The following is a 27,590-nucleotide window of genomic DNA, read 5'->3' on the forward strand; positions in this document are numbered from 1 at the left end:
ATTGTGAAACGAATCATTTCACATTAGATTTTTCATAATTCAAATAAAATTTAACTATTTATAAAAATATGGTAAAAAAAATTGAAAAATACAATTAAAATAAAAAAAGATTTTATGTTTATATGAATTAATAATTAGCTCAAAGTCGATGTGAAACAGCATTTGCAATGCATTTTATATAAAATATAAATTTATATGCAATAACGCACATAATTGAATACTAAATTAAAGATGGTGTAAAACCTGAAGTGTTGAGTAGTTATTCAACACTCTGTGCATGAACCTAGAGAAGGACATAGCCAGTTCATTCAATGGTTTTAATTACTTTCAATGCTACTTCCTCTCATACCCACATAAAACAGTTACACAAGCAAAAAACAAGCTTTTTCATTAAAATGGCACATTGTGACATTCCCTTTACAAAGTCTCATGTTCAGGTGAAGTAATCATTCACAATATGCCAATTTTACTGTTCCAAAAATGATTCGTGTTTTCATTTGGCTGAATCGGTCGATTTGACTTTTCCAGACTGAAGCCATGATGATGGAGACATGTAAAAGTAATCGGATCTCAGTGTTTGACAGATTCCACAGGCCCTTCCTGCAAAACCCCTCATGCGGAATGACTGATGGACATCCAGGTTGCGCAGTGAGTGCGTGTGACCCTGTAATGGGGGATTGTGGGATTTGTAGGGCAGCTCTGAACGATGGTTTATAAACTCAGAGTCTCTGACAGCCTTTAGCTCTTCCTCAGACTGACGTCTGTGCTGGTGAGCAGCGGCGAGAGAGATGTGCTGTCAGACGTGTCGTCCATCTTCAGCACCAGAAAGGCCTCGCGGCTGATTCCCAACAGCTCTCGCAGACCGCCGTTCTCCAGCTGCACAGAACAACATCAACATATACACCATTACAAATGTCATGTTTATTGCGGTATAGGGCTAGGCGGTAAATGATTATATGTAATCTGGATAATGCAACCAGATTAAAAAAAAAATTACCTGTTACTTAATCTTACATTTTAAAATACTCAATAATAAAATAATATTCAGAAAAATAATTTTTATTATTATTATATCACATTTTAAAATAATCAATAATGAAATAATCAGATAAATAAAATAAAAATAAATTATAATACATTTTAAAATAAAATAAAAAATAATAAAATAATCAGACTAGAGTTCCTTTATTATTGATTACATATTCTTCACACAATAGCAGTAATTTGCTTTTTTTGTCAGCCGAAAGACTTAAAATACTAAATATTTTAATATGAGATTTTACAATTTTATTATTTCAATAATAACAGCACCACAACATATTCACGGTTCTTGGATGTTGGTTAATGGTCAAATGATATGCACGTAAAAAACATTATAATTAAATTATATTAAAATATTTTTGAATTATAGAAAAATTAAATATTTTGTATTCAATTATATAAAAATATTTGTATTAATTTATAAAAATTGTATAATGTATAAAATGACTAAATATTTACTGTATAAATAAAATTATATAAATATAAAATATCTTATTTTAATAAGTGTTGTATCTGATTTTAGTTGTACATTTATATGATTTAATTAATTATTAGCTTTTATCCTTCGCAAACCACAGTTTGGAAAACCCTTACATACAATAATGTTTAATGCACTGTTGCTAACACAGAATGGAATATATTTAATTTATCTATGTATTCTTGATGCAAGACTTTTAAATCTATGTGTTAAACAAGTTAGGTCAAAAGTAATGAAAACGTAGTCGGATTACCTAAAATGTGTAATCTAATAGAAAATACTGTTTGCAATATATTTTAATAACGAATACAATGTGGTTTATTTAGTGTGTCTGACCTCCAGACGTTTGATTCTCTCCTCATCCTCACACAGTCGTCCTTCATCCACCTCGATGGCTTTCCTCATCACCGTGGCCATTTCGTTTATTTTCTCAATGTGCGCCTGCATCTCCTGCGACATTAACACATTGAATGACTATTTGGACACCAGAATTAGAGGGAATCTCATAAAAACCGTCTGTGGGACTGACATTAGTGTGCTGTTCTCTGAGCTGGGTGACAATAGCAGGATCGTCTCTCTTGCCGGCCATCAGAAGGCGAAACACCTGCTCTCTGTATTTGCTCATGATGAGCTCCAGCGCAGACTGATGCTCCTCCAGTGACGTGCGCAGCTCTGTCGAGACAAATGTGTGGATTTAGATTTAAAACAGCCCTCAAATGACATCCAGCGACAGCTTTTGATTGCAAACCCTCCTAACACCTTTGTTTTCTTGCTGCAGTTCCCGTATTTGCCGGTTTTCCTGCTGGATGCCCATGACCAGCGTGGAGCGCGGCCGGTGTCTCGCCACCTGGTTCAACACCTCAATCTCTTCCTGGTACTGAAAGAACAAGAAATATGAGTAAAACAGCTCTCATCCCCATTAGACAGACTGAGAACAAATACTGATACCTGTTTCATGGCCTCCACTCTCTTGTTCAGCAGCGTGGTTTGTTCGATCAGGATCTCAGCAGCACTGTCATGATCCCGGAGCCGCTCTACCAGTGACTTGGCATCGGCCAGCACCTTCTCCAGTGTACAGGTCATTCCTGAAGAGCACAAGAAACACTTGGACTGTGACTTAAGTCATGATTCCTTTCATAAACCCACAATCTTATATTCTACAAATGATTAGATCAGTGGAAAGCTGATTTGCTGCAACTACTGTTATGTTGTGGCTTATTTATACACATTATATGTCTTGATTTCAGAAATACTGAAAGGTAGGTGTCAAATGTTTTGGTATATGCCTAGCATTAGCTTCTACGAAAATAAATACGCTAACGTTAATTGTTTTAATAAAATGCTAGATCGTGTAAACGAATACGAAGCCAAAAACACTTTTTGTTATATTATATTTCCGAATAAAACCGCGAATAATTTTAAATGAATAGAAAAGCTTACCTTATCTTACAGCAACGGCTCAGTTGGAACACTTCCTGTTGCTGCGGCTGTGACGTCACGCGCGAGTGCTTCTGGGAGATGTAGTCGCCGACTTTCTTCCAGACACCGTCCGCATGGAGGCGCAATGGACAAACTTTCTGAATGTTTAAAGTGCAATTAGTAACATGAATGTTTTGTTTATTACTGTAAAATCCGCCCTTTCGCAAATTCCTTTGGTGAAGTTTATTAATCGCTAAGTGTTTGGCCTCATAATTCCATTATGAGCATGACTGCTTATGTTCTTTTATTAACTGAGTTTGAGGTTTTTTATAGATGGAGAGAGGCCAGTTTAATCCGGTGTGACACAGAGGGCGTAATCAGATTTTACCTGTGCAAACAAATCCTGCTTTGTGATCGAGTCAGTTTTAGCCTGTATCTAATATCCAATCATAACTGGTACAGAGTTTTTGAAATGAATTACAGGGTTGATCCAGGGAGAAATTGTGTCATTAATACAAGAATCAAATTTTTATTTTAGTCTTTTCAAGATTTTAATTATTGAATATAATTTTTATATCATTATATATTATATAATAATTTAATTAATTATGTAAGTTCTAAGAAAATGTTATTTTAAAACAAGCAAATAATCATCAAATGAACTAAGTACCCCCTCCCGTCATTTATGTATTTTATTTTAACAGAGAGATCTTCTTAAACATTTTATTATAGCATTAATAAGAGAATAACGTGACATTTCGTTGTTATTTTATTTTTCAAGCGTTAAAATATTTTAATAGCCTATCATTCTTATAAAATAATATTTTATATATTATGTATATAATTATTTTATATAATCATTTAATCCTTTTGATTAAATAATTAAATACTGATTTGAGGAATTATACAAACTATTTTATTTTATCATTGGTACTTAAACTGAACTTTTCTGTATTATGTGTAAACTATATAATGTTTTTTATACACTCTTTCGGTTTTATCTTGGAATATATATATATATATACACATATGTATGTATGTATATAAAACAATAATCATGTTAATGTCTTCTCTACTTTCTCTGCTGTAATGTAGTGCATTGAATCAGGGACCTCCCACTTGCTCTCATGTCCCCGCCCCTTTCCATTGAGTCTTTTGATCTCTGCTCTGATTGGCTGTTTTGAACCGCGAATCCCTCTCAACTGAACATTCCAAGACGCGTGGAGGAAAAGCAGCTCCAGCTTCAGCTGATGCGCGTGAACGCACCCACGCGCGCACGCCCCTGCAGCCGCGGAGCGAAACGTGGATGAACCTCAGCCGAGCGAAGAGAAACAACTAGTTACTGACATACAACTAAACACACACAATTAACGCTGGTGAGTTTATTCGTGTTGTTTTTTTCAACCCCAAACTCTTGAAACCAGACAGGAGTGAGCGAGAGCGAGAGAGAGAGAGAGAGAGAGAGAGAGAGAGAGAGGACTTTGTTTGTTTATTTGATCATTATGTGCATGTTTTAAAAGAGAATTTTATTAGAAAAGGAAATAAAATGCCAACAAAGCTGTTTTTTAAGTCATAAAAGCCGGTTTTTGTTGTTTATTTTTGGCATTTACACTGAAAGATGAGAATTGTTAGGAAATTGCATGACTTTTCCATGGAGAATGCGTGATGAATCGGCAAGCATTTACAAATACCACGCTCATATTTGAAATAGTGGATCATATTCTAATGGTTTGAGTTGATATGATCTTAAAATATTGAACTGTCTGTCTCTGAATGTGTCAGTGGTGATTGAGAGACATGTTTCTACAGGGACATTGAGATGTTGCCCAAACATGTTTCATATTCATCCACGTATCTCATTAAAACTGCTCATTATGATGATCATCTGAGCTTTAGACTGAATGTTATAGCTTCATCTCTCAGAGATGTGTGCTAAATATACATCCAGCACCAGAGGAGGGGAAAACTGCAGGTGTTTCCTGATGGAAACTGCAGCTATAAAGTTTTCAGCATGTCCTTGAGCTCTGGCAGGGAATTCAGTTTATCGCCAAAGATTTTCTTGGTCATGCTGAAGTGCTGTTAACAGATTAAATGTGCCAGTAAAACATTTCAGGAAGCTGAGTTATTCTTTTATGGCATGTTGTGAATAACTTGCATTTATTTATTGAGTAGACACTTTGATGCCAAGCAGCTTACAATGAGAAAACTATAGCGCAAGTAGTGAAAGACCGATAAACCAACCGATATTTGGACATTTTAAAACCATAGCAATTAATTTTTTTTATAGATATTGGGTAAAACAGGTGTCTGTTGCCATACTTTTGTTGCCATGATTAAACTGTTCTCATTTATAAATTATGTAATTTTTAACAGTTTTATCCGCAAACCTGTTTTCAAGATATCGGTGTTGGCACTGGCCATTGAAAACCCATATTAATCAACCACTAATAAGGAAACTGTTCTTTTTTTTTTAATGTTTTATAACTGCATAAGGAAATGCATTTGTTTACCTATTGTTGCTCCAGTTTGCTTGAGTTTTTATTTTAAAGTTGCATTGAAACTGAAATAGTGACATATCTTTACTTTACATATTCTGATGATATCTTCTATCGTTTTCACCAGAAGGTCCAGTTATGAATTTTGATTTAACATTACAAAACATATGCATGGATGAATTGTTCACAATAAGCTCTTGAACATGCATTTAGAAAATATATAGTATGAATTTCATACTGTTTAATTCTATGATTGTTATTTTCGCGAACACTAGCACATTTTAAGCCTCCCCAAAAACACCCCATATTCTGCAACTTTAGCGACCATCTGCCTGATACACGGCATCAAGGGGGTTCTTGAGCTTGAGAGGCGGGAGAAGGGGGTAAATCCTGAAATAAATGAATGCTGGGATTAATTTCCCATGATCTCTGGTGCACATGCTGGTCATTGTTATGAATCTTGGATTACTGTTAGTTTATTAATGACCCAGAGCAGATGATTAGTGGGACGGGGGTGCGGCAGACCCTCTGTGCTTGCTGCTGACTGCTTAATTGTTAGTGTCTTATAACAAGTCATTCCATCACCATGACAACGGCTTCTGTTTACATTATGCCATGGAGTGTCTCCATTGGTTTTAAGTGCAGGTTTTGCCTGCATTGGTGTCCTGAAATCTAAAGGTTCTTTTATTGGCATTGATGGTTCCATTTAGAACCTTTAAAATCCACGGAACCTTTCCATGATTCTTTATGATGGAAAAAGGTTCTTCAGATTTTAAAAATGTTCTTCAAACTAAGAAAAAAATGGTTCAAGAACTGTTGTTCACTGAAAGGTTCTTTGGGAAAATGAAAACAGTTCTTCTGTGGCATTGCTGCAAAAAAAAACATTTGGAGCCTTTATTTTAATGAGTGTGAACAGCTCTCGTTTTATGTTTTAGATTGGCGTGCAATTCTAAATCTTTTATTTCTGAATCATTGCGGTGAGGTCATTGTTATGTTGAGTTGCGTTGATCGCTTTGTGGTGAATTGCAGCTTTGTTTTGTAATTGTAGAAGCATGAGAACATAGTTTTTCCTCTTGTCTTTTCAATAGGGATTATACTTCAAACTGTGTGAAGTGATTCTCTAAAGCCTGTCTCAATTATTTGGTCTCATTCTTGACTGTGTCCCAAAATGTGTGTCATTTCTCTAACTAGACAGCATTTTGGGTGTTTACAAGCATGTTTGAACGTTTTTGCAACTGAATGCACCTAATGCTGTCTAGGTAGGAAGCTCAAGACACAGCCATGTGTCGGTTAAATTAAATTTACTCGCCCTCAGGCCGTCTATGATTTAGATGAGTTTGTTTCTTCAACGGATTTGGAGAAATATATCATTCCATCACTTGCTCACCAATGGATGTGAATGGGTGCCGTCAGAATGAGAGTCCAAACAGCTGATAAAAACATCACAAGTAATCCACACCACTCCAGTCCATCAGTTACCATCTTGAGAAGACAAAAGCTGCATGTTTGTAAGAAACAAATCCATCACCAAGACATTTTTACATTCAAATTGTTCCTTCCGGCCAAAATATAAGTCCATAATCCATAATAATGCTTCCTCCAGTGAAAAGGTCCATCTCCTGTTGTATCTCACAACAACCGCCCACATATTTGTTTAGAACTGTTTTGGCTTGTAAATGCTGCTTTATCTGTGCATAATTCTCTCCTCTGATTCAGACAAGATGACTTTTTTTTTTTTTTTTTTTTTATTGCAGGAAGCATTATGGACTCTGGATTATGGTATTTTAGCAACAGTTTGAAGTTAAAAGATTTTTTCCTTACAAAAACAAGACATTAATTAATGGACTGGAGTGGTATGGAGTACGTGTGTATTATTGTGATGTTTTTATCAGCTGTTTGGACTCTTTGCACCCATTCACAGAGCAAGTGATTTCTTCAAGTCTATGTTGGTGCAGAAAAATAACTTTAAAAGTGTGACGTGTGCATGGTTTTTTAGATATCTGTTCCAGAGCTGGTGGCAGGTGTATAAGAGGGGCTTTACTCTGCTTCACGGGGGATGGGCTTCTGACCCGTGCTTTATCGGACGCCCATCCTCTCCAAGACCATTAATTCTGTTTGTGTGTGTGTTGATGGCTCTGCCTACTAATGAAAGCAACTGACAGGCCTATTAAGATCACAAGCAACGCCACAAAAGAGCAGGAAGGGGAGGGGCTTTGATTGATGGCCGGCTATTTTTGGGACCCATGTGCAAGCCACTGGTGCACATACATGCAAACAAACATGCATTGCATACATGCATACGCCACGTGTCGGCTCATGTCTAGAGGGAGGAGGAGCAGCCGGCCAACGGGGATGCGTCTGGAAGCGTGATCCTCTTACGTGATTATGTGGTGACCCGAGGAGCCTCGTGGACACCCCCAGTCCTTGCTCCCTTTGTGTCATCGCATTTAATTAAAGCCACAAATCGACTGTAACTCACGCAGACGTTCATTATAGTAGGATTACAACGTTAGAACGTTTTGTTCTGTCTGACGTTCTGCCCAGCCTCATTTCTGCAGCAAAAGTCACTGTCTTTATTTCTTGTGTTTTTTGTGGGCGTGTCTTTTATGGGGGCGAGGTTTATGAGCGCAAATCGTCTACTGAGAAGTTATCAATACATAAAAACATGAGTAATAGAATTGTAATCCAAAAAGTGTTAAAAATTTCCAAAGCGAATGTCATGCTACATAAAAAATGCATTCTAGACTAATCCAGACTCATGTACTACTAGTACATATAATTATTCTGAAGTCAAGCCATACAAAATTTAATTTAAGTCATTATTCTTTGTTGTTGTTTTTTTTTAATATACTTGTTTATTTAATTTGAAGTTTATTGCAGCTAATTGTTGCTGTCTACTTTTGAGAATTTAACATGTTATATTCAATTTCGGAAATATATGATTGAACTGAAACATTAAATAGTTGTGTTTTAATGTAATCCTGTCATTTATGCAAAACCATGTAGTTTCAAATGGTTTTCTTTGATATTCCATGAAACTTAAAAGGAGAGAATTAATAGAATTTTCATGTACTTTTCCATCAAAGTGTTTTAAAGTTCCACCAGGGACTGTTAAGCTACATAAAAGTGAATTATAAAACCAAACCAGACTCATGTACTAGTACATGTAATAGTTAATTAGTCGTTATTCATTATTATTTTTGATACCTTTTTGTCCTATTTATATTTGACAGCTATTTGTCACTTTCTATTTTTGAGAATCTGACAAATAAAAGGAATTATGTCATTTAGGCTTAAACTTTAATTAGTCGTGTCTTAAAGGGATTGTTTACTCATGCATCGTAAATCTAGTCCATATTTAAATTCTTCTGAAAAGAACATCAATTTTAAGTCATTATTTACTCATTGTCCCTTTGAAGCTTGAAACTATTTGTCACCATCTACTTTTGGGAATCTGCTAAATATCTCCTTGCCTGAAAAAGATAATTGCATGTTTTGAAACAACGTGAGAGTGAGTAAATGATGACAGCGTTTTAATTTCAGACCGAACACCCATTTTCCTTTAAAGAAACATGGTTCATTTTAGAGGCACACTCTGTTGTAAATAAACACAGAGCAGTTGGACGTGTCTCTCGGCGTGTCCGTTAGTGACGGACTCTTTCCACTGGCCGTTATGTTCTGATAGAGGAATGTGGCCCTTGAGACCCGGAGCCACACTGCCACCCACTTCATAACCCACAGACATCAATTCTGGGTTTGTGTGTCCTCCGCTGTTCTCGGCCGCTTGACATTTTGTGGGCTTGAAGTGCACACAAGATGGGCTTGATTTGAGCTCTCATGCTGTTCCTCCAGTAATTAACTCGTTCTCTTGCTCTCTGTGGTTTTTTGTGTCTGGGTGAAGAGAGAAAGCGATTGTTTATTCTCTTGGTGCCCTTCAAAAAATTTCCAGATTCTTTTATGTGCTGTCATGGAGGAGTGTTGTGAAGGACTAAGTGCAAGCGAACGAACCTTGGACTGTGTGTGTGTGTGTGTGTGTGTGTGTGTGAGCGAACGAGGGGGTTGTAACAATAGGACCATTGTAAATGCTTGGCTGGGATTGGATGGGGGTTTGCTGAGCGGCTTCATTAGTCAATCTGTGTTCCCCTCTCTCTCTCTCGCACTCGTATCCTCTGTCAGCGGGTCGTTGCAGGAGTGTGTGGTGGGATTTACTGTGTTGAGGTGTTCAAGTGGATTGTCTGCTGGCAGCTGGACTGGATTCATCTCTGTGTGTTTCTCAGGTGAGGGTCTCTCTGAGGAGATGATGGAGATTTAGGATTCACATGAGTGTGTCACTGACAGCGTGTGTGTGTGGCTGTTATTGTGTGAGTGTTAAGTGTGTGTGAGTGTGTTTAAGGAAAGGAGACGTTTGCTTTGTTTCCTCAGCTGTGCTTATGTTGACTGAACTGTCTTAATCTTGCTGTTTGCTCTCTGGTATTTGGTCACAGTGATTTATTTTTTTTTTCATTATTAAACATTTAAGAGTGAGCTGCAGGCGATATTATCCATCCTGCGACGGGACAGACAGGGTTTATGTGGAGTAAACTGACATGAACTGTGTGTGTTTGTGTTTACAGGAAATTACTGGCGTGTCTGAGCTGATGCGTGTCTGTTTTTAACAGCGTTTTATCTGTCTCTCTTTCAGAATGTGGACGTGAATCTTTCTTTTAACTAATGATGGCGGTTCAGGCTGGTTTGCAGGTATGCAACTTTATGATTTTATTTATGTGCTTTTGCATGTTTATAGAATTAGATGGAGAGTGGTTTCAAACCTGCATCCCCAAGATCAGCTTTTTTGTGTTGCCAGCCGCTGTGTCAGAGTGTGATAGTTTGAATGTGGTTTTAGAAGAAAATAATGTTGGTGATTGTTGTGGGTCAAGATCTGAGCTAGTTAGAGAAGAGTATTCAGATGGGTGATTGACATAAGTCAAACAATAATGGCATTGTCCTATTGTGCGACTATATATGTAACATTTGATAAGATGAGAATTATTTCATGTTATGTCGGATATCAAAATTCTATTATCTAAAGTGTAACTTTAAATGCTGCATAACAAACATTTTGTACAGTTTGGATTGGAATGGATGACATTTATCATTTATTTTGTCAAATTAATACAATAAACTAACATTTTAAGTTTTTAATGCTACATAACAAACATTGTAATGAAAAATCGATTCATTTGGATTAAAATGGGTTACTTTTAGCAGTGTTATTGATTCAATAGTATTTATAAGATAAACTAAGTGATTGTTAGGTGACTACAAAGCTAATCTAAATGTAAAAATAGTGCATCTCTAACTTCCTTTATGCACACATATACTTTTAAGCTATTATCTGTTGAAAAGAACTACTCAGATACACCTGCTCTTTTCTTAAAGGGGAAACCTGACTCCATACGTCTCTGGGGCAATGTTTCCCGCCATTTGTGTTCTAAAATGCTTTGAATTTGAAGTTTGAATCTGGATAATCTGTTTATAATCTGCTGAACATTCCAAATAGATAATCACAGACGTGTTGTTGATTTTATATCATCCTGTCTGAATCAGAAGTGAATGGTAATTCAGTCCATCTGTAATATCTGATGTCATGTGTGAACAGACCACATTATGCAATGCCATTGCAACATTTGTGTGTGCATGTGTGATTGATTGAACACACCAGACTGTTTGCATTGAGTTAACAACCATAAGTGAGAATTAGAGTGGTCCACAAGCAAACACTGACAGTACATTTCAATAAAGTTTGAGGTGACCGTAATCTGCTATGGAATGGTAATCTTGGATGTCTTATATAATATGAATAAAACACCCCCACATGGAAACGCTTTCCTGTTTAATTAGTCAGGCTTTGTGCGCGAACAGAAGAAACACTCCATATGTGTGTTAGTAGGAGCCTGAAGCTCTCGCTGTTCCTCATGGGAGTTTGATGCATGTGTAGGAACAGCAGGGTTCATGTGCAGAAAGGGTTATTGGGATTTCTCTCGGCGTGGCCTGCTTGTGTATGATTTTTAAAATAGTGCTTTTGTTTTTCAGTCATTCCCAGCACAGCAATGTGAATTAGGCTCTTTAGAGATCTGGTCGTGCAGAGTATTTTGTGGTTTGTGTTTCAAACAGATGTTTTGCATCAGTCTCAGTCAAGTCACATTTATTCCTATAGTGCTTTATGCAATACAGATTGTTTCAAAGCAACTTTGAAGTAGTAAACTAAAATAAAATAACAATCAATGATCAAATTCTTAGATTATGAGACAAATCCAAATTATGCTATAAAACAGCTCTAAAAGACAAGTTCAGTCAGTGTTGGTTCAATTCACTTCAATAACAATGTTGCAAAATTAATCTATTATGAAACAAATTTGATTCGGCTATAAAGCAGCTCCCCAGCTAAAAATGTTCTCAAAGTTTTGAATAAACATTCTTCCAATAATATTAATACGTTCATTCAAAGTTATCTAGTCTTTAATAATGTTCTGAAAATGTTAGCACAAAAACATTTATACAACGTTCATGGAACATTTTATTTCTAAAGCATTTCAGTTCGACATTCGTATAACTTTAAAACAAAAAATGTTACTAGTTGTTTCAGAACATTCAAAAGTAACATTCTTATAATGTTTGCAAAATTATAAAATGCAATGTTCCCTTAACGTTTGCATACCCCTCAAAAAAAAAAAGGTTTTAAAACGGTTAACAAAAACCGTTGAACATTGTCATTATCCAAGTCAATTCAGTGCAGTCAAATCAATAAAAGTGTCTGTCACTAGTAGTATTTTTCATACTCGCGGTTAGGGGTTTGTTTGAACACTTAAGCCCAAGTTTTTAACTTCAGCATGTTTGTGTGAAGTTTTACCGCAAGTTCACTTATGAGAGTGCTGTTTTGTATAAATGTTATTACTCCTGTGTTTGTGTAAGTTGTCATTTGTTTGATTAGTCATGTTAGTGTTTGCAAACTTCAGCAGAGTCGCCGTATTTCCGGAGAGAGAGCGTGGAATCTGTGTGAGGGGTCACTGTGGCCCCGAGACAGTTTTGTGTGTGTTTCTCTGTGTGCACATGTTGAGCTGGTTTTCCTCTTTCTTTCTCTCAGGCTTGGTTCGGCGAGAAGTTTGATGTCCCGTTACAGAGTCCTCGCGGCCTGCGCTCTCCGCGGCCCGGCCCGGGTCTGGCTGATGTTTTCCAGTATGACCAGTGGTTGGCCGTGCGGCACGAAGCCACGCTGGTGCCCATGCAGGAGGATCTGGCAATCTGGCTGAGCGGCATGCTGGGTAAACCTGCTCATGCAAAACAAGCTGTCTATGACTCACTCTCGGTGCACGAAAGCGAAAAATTACTGCTATTATTAGTCTGAATGTCTTTTCCTTTCGTCGGTCAAATAACTGAAACCCAAAGCCTCATATATCAAGCAAAGAAGTGTGGGAAATGACGTTTGCTCTCGTATAACGGTGATATACGACCCCCGAAACAAGAACTCAATCCCTCGGTCTTTGTAGAATAATGGAGGGTGTTGCCCTACCTGTCTGTCCACATGCTGAACATGTTCACCCGGGCCAAAGGACGCTCACCCATGAACCTATTTTTGTTTTTTTTACATTAAGCACTTGTAATCCTATAGTCCTCTTTCAGATAATACAGTGAATATGTTGTGGAATTTTAACAAAATGCTAAAATGTGACTGTTTTGTGCTGGCGACCGCATTCATTTTCCATTGACAGGGTGTTGGTGATTACAGCATCATAAGTGTGAATTTTATTTGTTATTTGTAGCTTTCAGTGACGTGACCGGCACAGCGACTTGGAGGGCAAAACATCCATAAAATTCCAGATGCTTTTATTGAAAGTGACTCACAAAAGAGGAACAATTCGGCAAACAATATTCATAATATGCAATGGCTGTTTATTAGACAGCTAGATTAAGGCAAGGTTAGGCAAGCCAGAGAAGAGGAGAACCGAGAGAGTGAAGGTTTTGGAAAGTGACTTTTTGCCTCATTGTGAAGGTTGTCCCGTTCCATCTTGTACTTAAAGGTGCTCCAAGTAATATTTCAACTGTACTAAAGCATAAAAATACCATAATATGTTTGCAGATATTAAGGAAACATGCCAGGTTCACATACTTGTTTCTCCAAAAAACAATGCTATAGCCAGTTATTCTACTTTGAAATGTGTGTTCTGTGTCGGAATGTCTGTTGTTGTTTTTTTTTTTTTTGTTTTTTTGTTCTGTGTGACTCCAGTTCACCCAATTGATTTTGACACCCCAGGCTGCCAGTTGGTGGAGAACACAGTGTGTTGCAGCCTTGCAAACCAGATCGCAGATTCTATCTGACCTAAAAACCCTCCGTATCAGGTTAAAAATCTCTGTGACCAGAGGAATAGGAATATCCTCAATCTGGCGTCGAGTCAGTCAGTCCGCCAGCTGTCAATATGAATTACTGCACCTTTAACATGTTCTTAAACAGTGATAATAAAGGATAACATTCAATACACATTTCATTCATGATGCGTGCTATATACAAGCAAGCCTGTATGCAACACATTAAGCGTTCTACCCATTGAAAACTATTATAAAAAATGCTTAAGTGCGATGCACTCATCTGCTTGCCTGTATGTAATATGATTTATTAATATAGTGTATACTGATTTTTGTTTTATATAATGGTTTTCAATGGGAAAACGCCTGGTGTACAAGTGAGCGCATTGTATAACGTGTGTTTATATTCTGGGCACATCTGCATAACAGTGTATAGTATGCATTATCAGTAAGGCGTATACTGAATCTGGTCACTGTTTTATTATATTAGTACGTAGTACAATCCTGGTAAAAATTAACTGGCAGGAAAGCCTTGTTGTGCTCTCTACATAAAAACTATGACGATATTGAACTTCTGATTATCAAAGCCAGTTTGTGATGGCATGATGCTTAATTCAGTTAAAGGGTATTTAGTAATGTTGTCAGTTATAGTTGTTCTGAGGTCATTGGAAACATAGATATCTGTGTTTTTGTAGGTGAGCAGGTGGCAACCGAACGCTTCATGGAGGAGCTGGACAACGGTGTCAAACTGTGTCGTCTGGTTGGAATTCTGCAGAGTAAAATCCCACAGGACTCGGAAACACAGGTGTGTAAGGAACGTGTGACGTGGTGGGCGGCGATGCAGCTCGGATAACCGCAGGACTGTTTGTGTGTAATTCCCGTCTCTGTTTTATTAACAGCTGCTGTCAAAGAAAATCCAGTTCAAGAAAAACGCCTCCCCTGGATCGTTTTTCGCTCGGGACAACACAGCGAATTTTCTGTCCTGGTGTCGTCACATAGGAGTGGACGAGACATATCTGTTTGAGTCTGAGGGTTTGGGTGAGAGAACTTTTCATCAGGTGTCTAGGTGCAATGTATAATAAAGTCACCGCAGTGGTTAACAGTTAAGTTATTGTACTATTCAGCCACGAACAGAATGGGATGTTTTTTGCATTGCCTAGTTTCTATTTCTGTCATGCTGGATGCCAAAATCCTTCTCCAGATAGCTCTGTATTGAACATATTGTTTATTTATAATATTTTAAACAATGTTGCTTTCATTGTTGCAACAAAACTTAATGAAGTGAAGTGATGCTCTGCTTAGGGCCATGTGATTTCCACAATATGGAAAATGTGGAACAGAATCGCAGAATCCAGTCGTAAAAATTGAATTTTGGATTAATAAATCAAAACTATTATCAAATACACACAAAAACACGTGCCTTCACTACAAACCACCAAAATAAAATTTGGTTTAACTTAAAAAAAAAAAAAATTGTGACCAACATATATTATTATTGTACAGTAGAATGTACTTCTGAACTTAATAAAAAGTTTACATAATAATACAGTATATTATATAGACGAAATACTTCCAAGGCACTCACGTGGTAAGATAAAAAGCCTTTAATGTGCTGGGCTTAAATCATTACAAATAGTTAAAAGTAGATCTACGCGTTTCGGCACAAAGCCTTCTTCAGGACACGTATATTATAATTATCTTTTTTTTTTTTTTTTTTTTATGAATATCAATCAATGTTTCAAAATTTTCCATCCATATTTTAATTTCCATAATAAATCCCTGTTGTGCATAAGTTTGTTATTCAGCTTGGTTTTCACTGTTTTTTTGTATTTGTTTTTTTTATTATTAATTTGATTTACATATTAAAGGATTAATTAAAATAATATTTTATGCATTCATTTATTTTATGGTTTTTGGTAACACAATTACAAACCATAAAACACACAACACAGAATTTTGGAAAAAATAAAACACATTTTTATTTTTTGATTATTAAAATTTAATTAAAGCATTAAATCAGAATCAGAAAAATTTAACTGGAAAACAGAATTTTGGAAAAAATATTATAGTATATTATATTATAGTATATATATATATATGTATATATATTTTAATAATATATAGTAATGTTAAAATTTGTAATAATATATTAAATTGTGTAAATTCACTTGATTAGACATGCTTTTTTGATTGTAAAAAAATAAAGCTTTAAAACAGAATCCAAAGAATTAAACCAAAAAACACAGAATTTGGGAAAAAATAAAACCAAATTTGGGAAAAAACTAAACTGATTTCATAGATCTGCTTGCTACGATTCATGATTATTTTTATATCAATATTACAAGAACAATTAGACTGGGTTGAAGGTTTTGAGCGGCATGAAGACCAGCCCTCCAGAATGGATAGACTTCACCTGCATCTGTCCAGTCTTGCCAGCGTCTGTCAGTCCATTAGAACTGGACTTTAATCATGTTGGTTAAATTAATGTATTTAAACCGAGACCAGCGTCCTCTTGTCCATCCTCTGTGGCCCTGCTGTGCTAGTGTGTGTCTTTGAGCTGTTTAGCGGGCCGTAATCGTTTCAGAGGATCTGTGGCCGTGTACGTCAGTTGATCTGCGGCCCCGCACGTCCCTGGCTCTCCATAAATCCATGATAATGACTGTGAGCGATCTGGGGTGTAAGTCATTAACCTGACGGCCGTAAGGCTTGTTGTCCAGAAGAGAGCCAGTTATTAGTCCATGTGTCACCGTGCATTATGAGATGGGATCTGACAGAACTCAGTGTGACTTGTAATCGGGCCGGTGTGAGAGCAAACCCAAACGAATGTCAGTGGTGCATGTGGCTAAAACAGAGACTTTTTTTTTTTTTTTAAAGTCTCGATATATTTTTCCAAAATTGGCTGACCTGTAAAAATGAGTAACAATATTTACTACTGAGTTGAAAGGTTAATTAATACAAAAATTATGAATATGTACACTTTTTTTTTTTTTTTTAATGATTTGATTTTCATTATATAACCCATTCAAGTCGAGACACTTTAGGCAAAACCATTGTTTTTTCATGCACTGGTCATTTATTTTGCTTCCATAACTAGTGGAACGTAGTACACATTTAAGTCAATTTCTAAAAACATGGTGAATTTTTTTTTATTAATTTTTTTTTCTGTTTTACGGAGACCTAGAAAACCTTGACTCTTATATAGCACAATAAAACAAGAATTTTGAACCTGGCTTTATCCAATATTTAGATTCTTGGTTCTGGAAATATATGCAAACGAGTGCATATGTAATTATATAATGCCTCATTTGCATATTTAAACACAACATTCCAGAAAACTTGTAATACAGTACAATTACTCTAAATAAAATGCTCTTATGAAAAAGCATTTTGAACAACCAGCTGTAAGAAGCAGGGTTATTATCATTTACTGAAACTATTAATTGAAATAAGGATGACATTAAATTTTAATTTTTAGATGAAAAGTTTAAGTTAAAGAATCAAAATGATTAACAGGAAATAAATAAAAAATAAAACTGAAATAAACATGAATAAATTAAACTAAAATAGTAATACTTAGAAACAAGCTAATAAAATGAACAAAAGCACATAATCTCCTTTGTAAAAACCTTTAATTCTATTATGTCAATAAACAAGAATTTTAAGGGAGTTTTTAATTAAATATTACTTCATTTGCATATTTACATGTCCCTCCCTTCCCCAGTCCTGCATAAAGAGCCACGGCAGGTGTGTCTGTGCCTGCTGGAGATCGGACGGATCGTCTCCAGGTAAGAGAACCGGCCCTGATGATCCCGCAGGTGACAGATGTCAGGTTGTGCTTTGGGGTCAGAGGTCAGGGGCTGCTTTAGGGGCTTTAAAGTTGGGTGGAGGGCAAATTTACATGGATTTTACAGGATTTAAATGAATTGGCTTCAGCGCTTAGAGCAGCTATTGTGCTGTAGAGAATCTAAAAGAAATGTGACCCTGGAGCACAAAACCAGTCTTAAGTCGCTGGGGTATATTTGTAGCAATAGCCAAAAATACATTGTATGGGTCAAAATTATCCATTTTTATTTAATGCCAAAAATCATTAGGATATTAAGTTAAGATCATGTTCCATGAAGATATTTTGTAAATTTCTTACCGTAAATATATCAAAACTTAATTTTTGATTAGTAATATGCATTGCTAAGAACTTAATTTGGTCAACTTTAAAGGCGATTTTATCAATATTGTGATTTTTTTTTTTTTTTTTTTTTTGCACCCTCAGATTCCAGATTTTCAAATAGTTGTATCTCAGCCAAATATTGTCTGATCCTAACAAACCATACATCAATGGAAAGCTTATTTATTCAGATTTCAGATGATGTATAAATCTCAATTTCAAAAATTGACACTTAAGACTGGTTTTGTCGTCCAGGGTCACAAATCTGAACTTCTAGAGTTTCTAGAATAACACAGCAGTGACTGTAAGTAAGGGATATAATGTATCATAAAGGGGTTTATTTTGCAATAATGACCATCTGAATGTATATTATCTTGACTATTACCTTGAAACTTACCAAAAAAAATGTAAAATTTCTGATTTGAGTTTAACATTATTTTATTGTGTGAGAAAATCAGCAGTTATTTATGCCATTTAATGGTCATTATAGCATAGTTAAGTTAAATTGTGATAAGCTGATAAGGACAAAAACCCAAACTAACGTGTAAAACCATTAGGATTTGGGAGCTGTTAGGACAGTGTGTTGATGGGGTGTTTTGTTTGTTGGTTTAGGTATGGGATAGAGCCTCCGGTTTTGGTTAAACTGGAGAAGGAAATTGAACTGGAGGAAAGTCTAATGATAACGGATCACGCATCTCCAGTGAAAACATTCACTGTGTGCTGTCAGCACGGAGCCCTGTATCACCCTGTGAGTATCACACACACACACACACACACACACACACTAAGGTCAGGCTTTTAGTTTGAGTTGAAGCATTATCTTAGTCTTTTTAGAGTTTGTATACAGTATGTATAGCTGGATCTGTATGCATGCATTATCCAGATGACAACTTTTGCTAAAGCAAAATTTCTCATTTGTGACCCTGGAGCACAAAACCAGTCTTAAGTCGCTGGGGTATATTTGTAGCAATAGCCAAAAATACACTGTATGGGTCAAAATTAAGCACATCTGTCTTTACCAGCCTCATTTGCATTAAATTAAATGACATAATCTGTATTTTTTTTCTTCTCATCTGTCAAATTAAGTAAAGATCATGTTCCATGAAGATATATTGTAAATTTCTTACTGTAAATGTATCAAAACTTAATTTTTGATTAGTAATATGCATAGCTAAGAACTTCATTTGAACAACTTTAAAGGCGATTTTCTCAATATTTAGATTTTTTTGAACCCTCAGATTTCAGATTTTCAAATAGTTGTATCTCAGCCAAATATTGTCCGATCATAACAAACCATACATCAATGGAAAGGTTATGTATTCATCTTTCAGATGATGTATAAATCTCAATTTCGAAAAATTGACACTTAAGACTGGTTTTGTTGTCCAGGGTCACATTTTTGTTTAAATTGAAGTAATAAAATAACTAAAACTTAATAAACACTGTATAAACATACAAAAAAAACCTAACATTTTAAAATCACTAAAACTTTAACTAATTAAAATAAAATATGAAAATAAAATCTAATTCAAAATAAACTATAATAGTATCTCAATGATGGCTTAATCTGAAATATTGTAAATGTTCAGAAGTATTACTGGTTTTAAGAAAATGTGTTTTATTTGTTAGATTTTCCTCCATGATGAGGTTCAGCATCTCTCTTCGTTCTGACCCAGTTATCGTACATCTTCAGTTGAGTTTATTGTTTGTTGAGTGTGTAAATAGCAGCTGTTGTTTAGAGACATGCTTCACATTCACTGTCTCTCAGCCAAATAACCAGTGGCACATCCTCGGGTCCTGAGTTCAGTGCTGAAAGTTCATACATTATCTGCAAACTAGCTGTTATCTTTCCATCTTGCAAATGAGTGAATTTTCCTCTCATTTCACCCGAACAAACTCTTGTGATTTGTAGGATCGTGCGGACCAGGACGACCCTCCCTGTAACTGCACACAGAAGTTTTCCATCGAGTATCTGTCTGAGGGACGCTACAGGCTCGGAGACAAGATCCTGTTCATCCGGGTAGGAGCAGATTTTAGGGACAGTCTTTAAAGTCACAATAAAGTGACATTTCTTGCATATTGTGACATACGTTTGGGTGTAAAAGATCAGAAATGATCAAATGGAATGCGGGACTTGGTTCTATGTATCAGTTGTTGATTGGATGTTGAGATGTGGGTGTGGCTCTCTAAAGTGGAGGCGGGGTTTAAGAGCACTAGATGTTTAGAGACATCTAACAGAAGTGTCCTTTCGCTGGAAGATCCAGTATGAGATTCAAAAGAAACACATGCATGGATGAATTGTTCACCTTCATCGATCAAGATCTATAACATGCATTTAGAAAGTAGGAAGGGTGAATTTTCATTTCATGCTGATTATAAGAATCAGCGCTGTTACATTATCTTGTTTTCATTCTGTTAAAATCACATTGCAGCAGAGCAGATAAACTGTATGCAAACACACTCATCTGGGCGCGCTTGCCTTGTGTCTTTAGCTGGCGTGTTGCCATGGAGCTCTCATTCACAACTACTGTAGAAATCCACTAAAGCCAATCTAGTTTGTTTAACCAGCATGTGCTGAACTGTCATAACATTCGCGCACACACACACACACACACACACACACAGACACACACACATCCAGATTAGGTAGAACATGCACATACACATGCTGTGATAAAACACTGCAGTCAAACTACATGCCAATAAATCAAGTGTGTTTAATAGTGATGGACCAAAATTGTTTTGTTTCGGCCTGAACAGTTTTGGAGGGATGAAATCATCTCTTCCTTATTGCTGCTAGTTATAGCATGAAATAAACATGAATGGACATCAAAATGTATATTGAACTAAACAGTACAACTCACTAACTTACTTGTAATTGTTCAGTCAGTGTTTACACCACAGAAAGGCAGCTTATAAACAAAAACGCCACATTTACCTCATAAAAGCCATTCAATATCCATAAACTCATTATCTAGTTAGCTAGAAAAAGTAACTCTAGAGAGGAGCATTATGGTAAAAATATGCACTATATTACATATTCATTATATTTTTACTTAACCTGTTGACTTCATTGATATGTATAAATCTAATAAAGTTTTTATTAGACTTTTTTTAAAATGTTTATATTTCAGCAACAAATTGGAGTTGAAACATAATTATATAATTAAAAAGCTGATATAGAAACCGCATAATATGCAGTGTATATGTTAGTACAACTCAGTTTTTGTTTAAATGCTGATTATTAAATCAATTTGAGTAATTAATAGATTATTAAATAATTTTTCATTTTGAGTTTTTTGATAAATAAAAACTTCCGTTTTGTGTAAAAATTAATTTCGGTGCATCACTAATAACCACTGTCTTATGTGCAATTTACCTATTTATATACATCATAGTTTTTATTTGAGTGTTGATTATTAAATAAATTTGATTAAATCATTGATTATTAATTACATTTTATTTTTGTTTTTTGGCTAAATAAAGACGAATAAAAACTGTCTTGTGTGCAATTTACATATACACATCTTGGTTTTTATTTAAGTGTTGATTATTAGATTTGATTAAATAATTGATTATTAAATTTAGTTTTTGGCTAAATAAAAACTAATAAACACTGCCTTATGTGCAATTTACCTATTTATATACATCTTAGTTTTTATTTGAGTGTTGATTATTAAATTTTATTAAATAATTGATTATTAAATACATTTTATTTTCAGTTTTTGGCTAAATAAAAACTGCCTCGTGCAATTTACATATTTATAAACATCTTTAGTTTTCATTTGAGTGCTGATTAAGTACATTTGATTATTAAAAATAAAAAATAATTTCGGTGCATCACTTGTATTCATTATGTTGCTTACTAAAATAAAGTCCTCTCTCTTAGATGCTCCATGGGAAGCACGTGATGGTGCGTGTGGGTGGAGGTTGGGACACTCTGAAAGGGTTTCTGCTGAAGTACGACCCCGACCGCGTGCTGCAGTTCACCACTCTGGAGCAGAAGATTCTAGCCTATCAGAAAGGCCCGTCTGGCTCAGGCCCCGCCCACAGCGTGCAGGCCGCACAGCCGCCCACAATGGACCCCATCGCAGCTGTTAACCTCCTCCCAGAATCATCGTCTTCATCGCCATCCTCCACGACATCTGTGTCCAAACCCAATATGCCTACGCCCCGCACCATCGTTCAATCGCCCGCTTCCACGCCCTCGATGCCTCGCAGAGCCACCGCACCCAAGAAGATTCTTCATACGCCCACCGCTTCACCAAAAATGACCCCTCTTTCATCGCCCGTCCCCAAAAGAATCCCACTTTCCACTGGGGTTTCCCAAAAAGCCCCTTCCGCTGCATCCAAGTCCAAAGTGCGCCCACGTGGATCTCCGTCACAACCTCGCAGTCCCGTCTGTCCCGAACCCACCTGCAAGCTGCCTAAACCTTCAGCCCCACCGACATCTGTGCAGAAACCGGCCCAGCGCGACACACGCCCGCCTCCCGCACCCGTCCGCTCGCGGCTCGCCCAGAGACGCCCGCCTTCCCCTGCCTCCGCCCTGCACTTAGAGTCCAGGAAGGGCCGTCCCGTTTCCCCTCGCTTGGCTCCGAATGACCCCAAACAGACGATTCCTCTCGCAAAACCTTGCAAGAGTAAATCTGTAGAGCAGAACACAGCTGGTGCTACACGAACTGTTGCGTCTGTCAACGTTAAAACAACCCAAAGGAAACCTCTGGTCAGCAGTAACCCTCCTGTCCAAACGCCCGCTGTGAGCAACACTACTAAACCAGTGCCTAACAGCACTACCCACAAACACACGGCGCGGACTAAACCCAGCAAGCGCGACGAACCCTACTTTGAGATGAACAATAAGAGAAGGGTAAAGAACTAAGAATGCTGGGATATGTAGTTACAACTGTGGAGCGGCACGCTTCACATACGGATTTATTCGGATGCCATATTTAATTTTAAGTGAAAATGAGGCTGTGATGTGTGCAGTCTGTTTGATTTGTTGTGTTTTTTTAAATGTTGAAAATACGTTTCTAGTGGCCAAGCTATGAAAATGAGACTTTTAATTCAGAACAACCTATTAAACATACTGCACATCTGTCTTTACCAGCCTCATTTGCATTAAATTAAATGACATAATCAGTATTTTTTTTCTTCTCATCTGTTAAAACCTCTGTCTCTAGTTGCGACTGCGGTGCTGAGGGTCACACTTCACATACAGATTTTTTTTTTTTTTTTTTTCAGATTTTTAATCTGATTTTTATCAGATTTTTGAAAACAAGGCTGTGACGTGTGCAGTCTATTTGATTGCTTGTATGTTTTAAATGTCGAAAATACGTTTTCGAAACATTGCAAACACATTTTTTCGTTTCTTTGAAAATGTTTCTACTGGCCAAGCTATAAAGATGACTTTTAATGCAGAACAGCCTATTAAATATACTGCACATCTGTCTTTAACAGCCTCATGATTTTCATTTACATTAAGTTAAATATGATTTGTTTGCTTTGCATCTGTCAAAACTTCACAGGCTTTCATTTGTGGTGGGATATATAGTAGCGACTGCGGCACTGAGGGTCAGGCTTCATATACAAATTTAGTCAGATGCGTGTGCAGTACATTTAATTGGGTGTGTGTTTTAAACATTGCAAATACGTTTCGAAACATTGAAAATACGTTTCTAGTGGCCGAGCTATGAAAATGAGACTTTAAAATTCAGAACAACCTATTAAACATACTGCACATCTGTCTTAAACAGCCTTTTTTTTTGTATTATTTAAATTCAACCAAATGTGCCATAATCTGTTTGTTTTCTTGGCATCTGTCAAAATACTCGTCTCAAGCTTTCATTTGTGCCATACTAAAAATCATCAGGATATGCCTCGGATATATTTTACACAAATGAACACATTGTTTTTAATTTCTTCTTTTAGCTACTGTAATTATCATTATTTTAGCTAAGAGGTTAAGAAGCATTTATAGGTTTAGTGTTCGAAATTATGCACGTTTATGCACAAACTCATATCATCGTCATCTTTTGTGTTTAATATCCGTTACTTTTCTGTTACATGATCTGATTTGACTCCTGATTGGGTTGTAAATGTATTAGCATTACTTAGTAATACCGTAAATCACTTATTCACTGTATTTCAATGTATTCTGAGCGCATAAGAAAAACCAGCAATATGTTGCAAAGGTAAAGCGGTAAGTGTGTGTGTTTAAATTAATGTCTGTCTTTATGTATGATGATCATGTAACGCGTGCAAAAGTCTGCTGTTCTGTTTCTACTTCATATTTACATTGAGAGCACTGTTACTGTATTACATAAGAGACATAGGTATATGAATCCACTCTAATCTGACATCCCATAATATGCAGAAACACCTCTCTATGGCAACCAAAGCGAAATTCATGTTTGAATCTTTCATGGCATCATTTTAGAGCACATTTTAAAAACTATTTTAGAGTATTTAGGGTTTACGTGCCTTAAATGTGTGTTTGTTGGAATATAGGTGTGGTTTATTATCAAACACCCTTGAAGAACTGTATTTAGTCAGGATGGTTATTTTGGCAGGTACTGCGGTTTAATTTGTCTGTTTTAAGTTGGTCAAACAGCCAGCTTTTATTAAATGAAATGCTACCTCCTTTACGCCACACAAATACTACTGACTCAGTCATGCCCATAAACACCTGAGCTTTTATTTTATTACACTGTCCAAGACAATGCTAAATATTTTCCAGTTTATTCAAGAGTTGCGGTTTATACAGAAAGGTTATTATAAATATTAATTTTATGTGTAAGGGTAATTGTTCTCTTTTTTTTTTTTGGATATGGTTCTTTTAATTATATATTTGTGCGCCAGATTGTGTGAGAGATATTCTTCCAGCACTTTAAGAAAATGTTTGTTTTGAATGTAGCTTATTTTCGTTGTTTTGTTTGTTTGTGTCTTTGCATTCTGTCAAATAAAGATCTATAGTGTATAATTTGATTGTTGCCTACTTCAACAGCGACTAATTCGTTTCAGAATACCAGGTAAGTTTATTTTATCTGAATATCTGTACTGGCATTGTGTGAATATCAAGATAATATTACAGTGAAATGAGTTTTACTACATCAGTCTCTTGTGTTTTACAGTGCCTTGATATGAGATTATAATAGTGCTGCAGCCTAGTGGTTAAAAACACAAACTACAATCTCAAAAGTTAACAGCATTTTTATTTATTTAACCAGTGCAGTCTAATCAGTTGTTTATGTCAGGGTTATTGTAGTTAACTAAAAGCTAAAACCATTAAAAACTTGAAATAAAATGGTAACTTAAAAATAAATTGAAACATTTTGTTTTTGTAGTGTAAATATGTACAAAACTTTTTAATTTCAGACAGTTGCCAAGAAATCTCACTTTAATTTAGTTTATCTTAATGTGCTAAAATAACTAAAACTGAATAAAAAATTATAGATATTAAAAATACGCAACAAACTTACCAAAAATAAAAATTGATTCAAAATAATAAAAACTATAATGCTATCCAAAATAATTGTCCACATGCATTTTGGTGCGTCAAGCATTAACGCATTTATTAGAAAGTCATGCTGATACATATAATCACTTTTTAAAAATCTAACAATTCTTGTAAATTTATTTTATATTGACTGACTCATTTTCAACATTAAGTAAGCATGTGTTTCTTTGGCCAACTTGGTTCAAATTTAGCAATTTAATACAGAACATTTTCGATGTTTAACCACATGATGGCACACTCTACCCACTTTTATTGATCATATCTGGCTACTTAAAGCTGGTCTTTTCCCCCTTCAAAACCTTCATATATGCTACTTCGTATCTGGGGTTGTCTTGAGTTTAGCAAAGACTGGGTATATAATTGCTCGTGTATCCATCAGATGATAGACTAATATTAAACAGATTAGGTGGACAATCTGGTAGAGTGGCTTATGTCTAATAACTTCTCTGATGATGCAGGTTTTTAGTTGCTAAGGTAAAGCTGCATGTAAACTGAATCCTTCAGTTCAGTCTTTATGTCTTGTGCATTTCTATATGTTTGCACGGTTCCCTCAAGACATGTCCAGCCCTTGAAGATTTATGTCCAAGGGGGGAAAAAATATTAAATAATTTTAAAGACATTGCACTTAGAAAAAGCACAAGATGATCATATTTAACAATTTCCATCACATTTCTAGGCCTAGACATTTTAAAAATCCCCTGACATTTCCAGGTTTTCCATCACCGTGAGAATCCGGTACATAAATGCATGGTTTACACAGCTAACGTTATGCATTCATATCCAGCTGCATTTCTTACCAAACATAAATATACAACTTAACAGTACAAAACTTTAGATATTAAAATACGGAAACATAGTATAGTATATAATAAATGAACACAAACTAGGTTTACAAATCTAACTAACCAGAATATTAAACAATCAAATATCTTCCAGACTCTAGATAAAATGATTTCCCATCAAGTTTATTACGTGTTATTTAAAATATGATATAAATCTAATCTAGCTAGATGAATATATATATTCGTGTGGCTTCACTCGCGCAGCGCTCGAGCTGCGTCAAACCCAGAGCGCGCGGACATTATTCTCCACCGCGCGACGCCTCAACATATCAGCAGGCGCAGCAAAACGCATCCCAAACTCGCTCGAAATAGCGTTAAAAATACAAAACTCCGCTTCCTTGAACTGTTCTTATCGTCTGCTTGACAAAATGGGGTCTTTCGCGTCGAGCTCCGCCATTTTGTGGCAGAATAACTTGCGAGAGGGGTGCGTGTAATGGTTGAATGTAGTCACCCCGTGTCGTTTATATCCGCCCGGCGGTTATTACAAGGGACCGGGAGTAAATTACTGTCCATCCGCTGCAACAAAGCGCAGATTGTGCTCCTTTAACTGCAGACACCACGGTTTAACTTAAGCTATTAATGTTTATTTCAGAGCAGCGCTCTGTGCCAGGTATGTGGCGTTTTGTCACAAACTGCAAGGCTTTTGGTCATACAAAGTCACTATGAAATATATAGAATATGGCAAAACTCAGTAGTACAAATGACACTGACTTTGTTTTAATAACAAATGTTGAAAATATATTCATTTGAACTTCTTTCTCATAGATTTTTGTGGGGGGACAGAAAACACCTAACACTTAGTTGGTGCGTCCCAAATCGCGTACTTATGCACTATGCTATTTCATTTTGTAGTATAAATCATAGATTTGTAGAGACACATTCGACAGATCCAGATATAAGTTGACGCGTCCGCCATTTTGGAATGGTCAACTTGACATCATTCGCCATAATAATCAATGAATATTCAAAGATATACATGCGTATAACTTGCTGTTGTAGATGCACACAGACAACTTGGCTCCAGGGTTCGCAGACTGTTCCAAAAATAGCAGATGGCTTACTTATTGCACATAGAACCGTCGCTAATGATGGATCTAGGTATATCTATGGTATAAATAGTGCAAGTAGTGTGTTCACACTGAAAATTCCATAAAGAAAAAGTGCAGTTTAAATACCCGGATGATGCACTTAAATAATCGAAAAAATGTGGAATGTTGAACTGCCTATGTACTACGTAACTGTGTACTTGTATACATAGTTATACATAAGTATAACTATGTACTTACGCACTATGTAC

At 36.1% G+C, this 27,590-nt stretch overlaps 2 protein-coding genes across 3 annotated transcripts; one reads left to right on the forward strand and one right to left on the reverse strand.

Annotated features, from left to right (window-relative positions):
• Window positions 1-134: 134 nt before the first annotated feature.
• Window positions 135-3,111, reverse strand: fgfr1op2 (FGFR1 oncogene partner 2). Its single transcript, XM_058773474.1, has 6 exons — window positions 2,960-3,111; window positions 2,468-2,604; window positions 2,279-2,396; window positions 2,049-2,191; window positions 1,856-1,969; window positions 135-876 (listed from the first exon to the last, which is right to left on the reverse strand). Exons 2-6 carry the CDS (start codon window positions 2,600-2,602, stop codon window positions 739-741), a joined length of 648 nt encoding a protein of 215 aa, XP_058629457.1. The 5' UTR covers window positions 2,603-2,604; window positions 2,960-3,111; the 3' UTR covers window positions 135-738.
• A 984-nt stretch (window positions 3,112-4,095) lies between these two features.
• On the forward strand, window positions 4,096-27,390 carry gas2l3 (growth arrest-specific 2 like 3). 2 transcript variants are annotated; one of them, XM_058772587.1, is made up of 10 exons: window positions 4,096-4,314; window positions 9,610-9,710; window positions 10,115-10,170; window positions 12,557-12,734; window positions 14,469-14,578; window positions 14,673-14,811; window positions 17,495-17,558; window positions 18,548-18,683; window positions 19,848-19,955; window positions 21,825-27,390. In XM_058772587.1, exons 3-10 carry the CDS (start codon window positions 10,144-10,146, stop codon window positions 22,812-22,814), a joined length of 1,752 nt encoding a protein of 583 aa, XP_058628570.1. In that variant the 5' UTR covers window positions 4,096-4,314; window positions 9,610-9,710; window positions 10,115-10,143; the 3' UTR covers window positions 22,815-27,390. The 2 variants fall into 2 exon arrangements, with proteins under 2 accessions (XP_058628570.1, XP_058628568.1); XM_058772585.1 differs by lacking the exon at window positions 9,610-9,710 and having other exon boundaries at window positions 4,097-4,314.
• Window positions 27,391-27,590: the final 200 nt, after the last annotated feature.

The sequence above is a fragment of the Onychostoma macrolepis genome, chromosome 04, assembly GCF_012432095.1.
Source record: "Onychostoma macrolepis isolate SWU-2019 chromosome 04, ASM1243209v1, whole genome shotgun sequence".
Classification (NCBI taxonomy): domain Eukaryota; kingdom Metazoa; phylum Chordata; class Actinopteri; order Cypriniformes; family Cyprinidae; genus Onychostoma; species Onychostoma macrolepis.

What these genes read in the sequence shown, in the direction of transcription:
- gas2l3 (XM_058772587.1), top strand. Translation starts at nt 10,144, where the DNA reads ATGATGGCGGTTCAGGCTGGTTTGCAG. An exon ending in CGGTTCAGGCTGGTTTGCAG is followed by an intron (nt 10,171 to 12,556) that starts GTATGCAACTTT and finishes TCTTTCTCTCAG; the next exon opens with GCTTGGTTCGGCGAGAAGTT. An exon ending in ATCGGACGGATCGTCTCCAG is followed by an intron (nt 17,559 to 18,547) that starts GTAAGAGAACCG and finishes TTGTTGGTTTAG; the next exon opens with GTATGGGATAGAGCCTCCGG.
- fgfr1op2 (XM_058773474.1), bottom strand. Translation starts at nt 2,602, where the DNA reads ATGACCTGTACACTGGAGAAGGTGCTGGCCGATGCCAAGTCACTGGTA. An exon ending in GAGTGGAGGCCATGAAACAG is followed by an intron (nt 2,397 to 2,467) that starts GTATCAGTATTT and finishes TTGTTCTTTCAG; the next exon opens with TACCAGGAAGAGATTGAGGT. An exon ending in AGAGAATCAAACGTCTGGAG is followed by an intron (nt 877 to 1,855) that starts GTCAGACACACT and finishes TGTTCTGTGCAG; the next exon opens with CTGGAGAACGGCGGTCTGCG.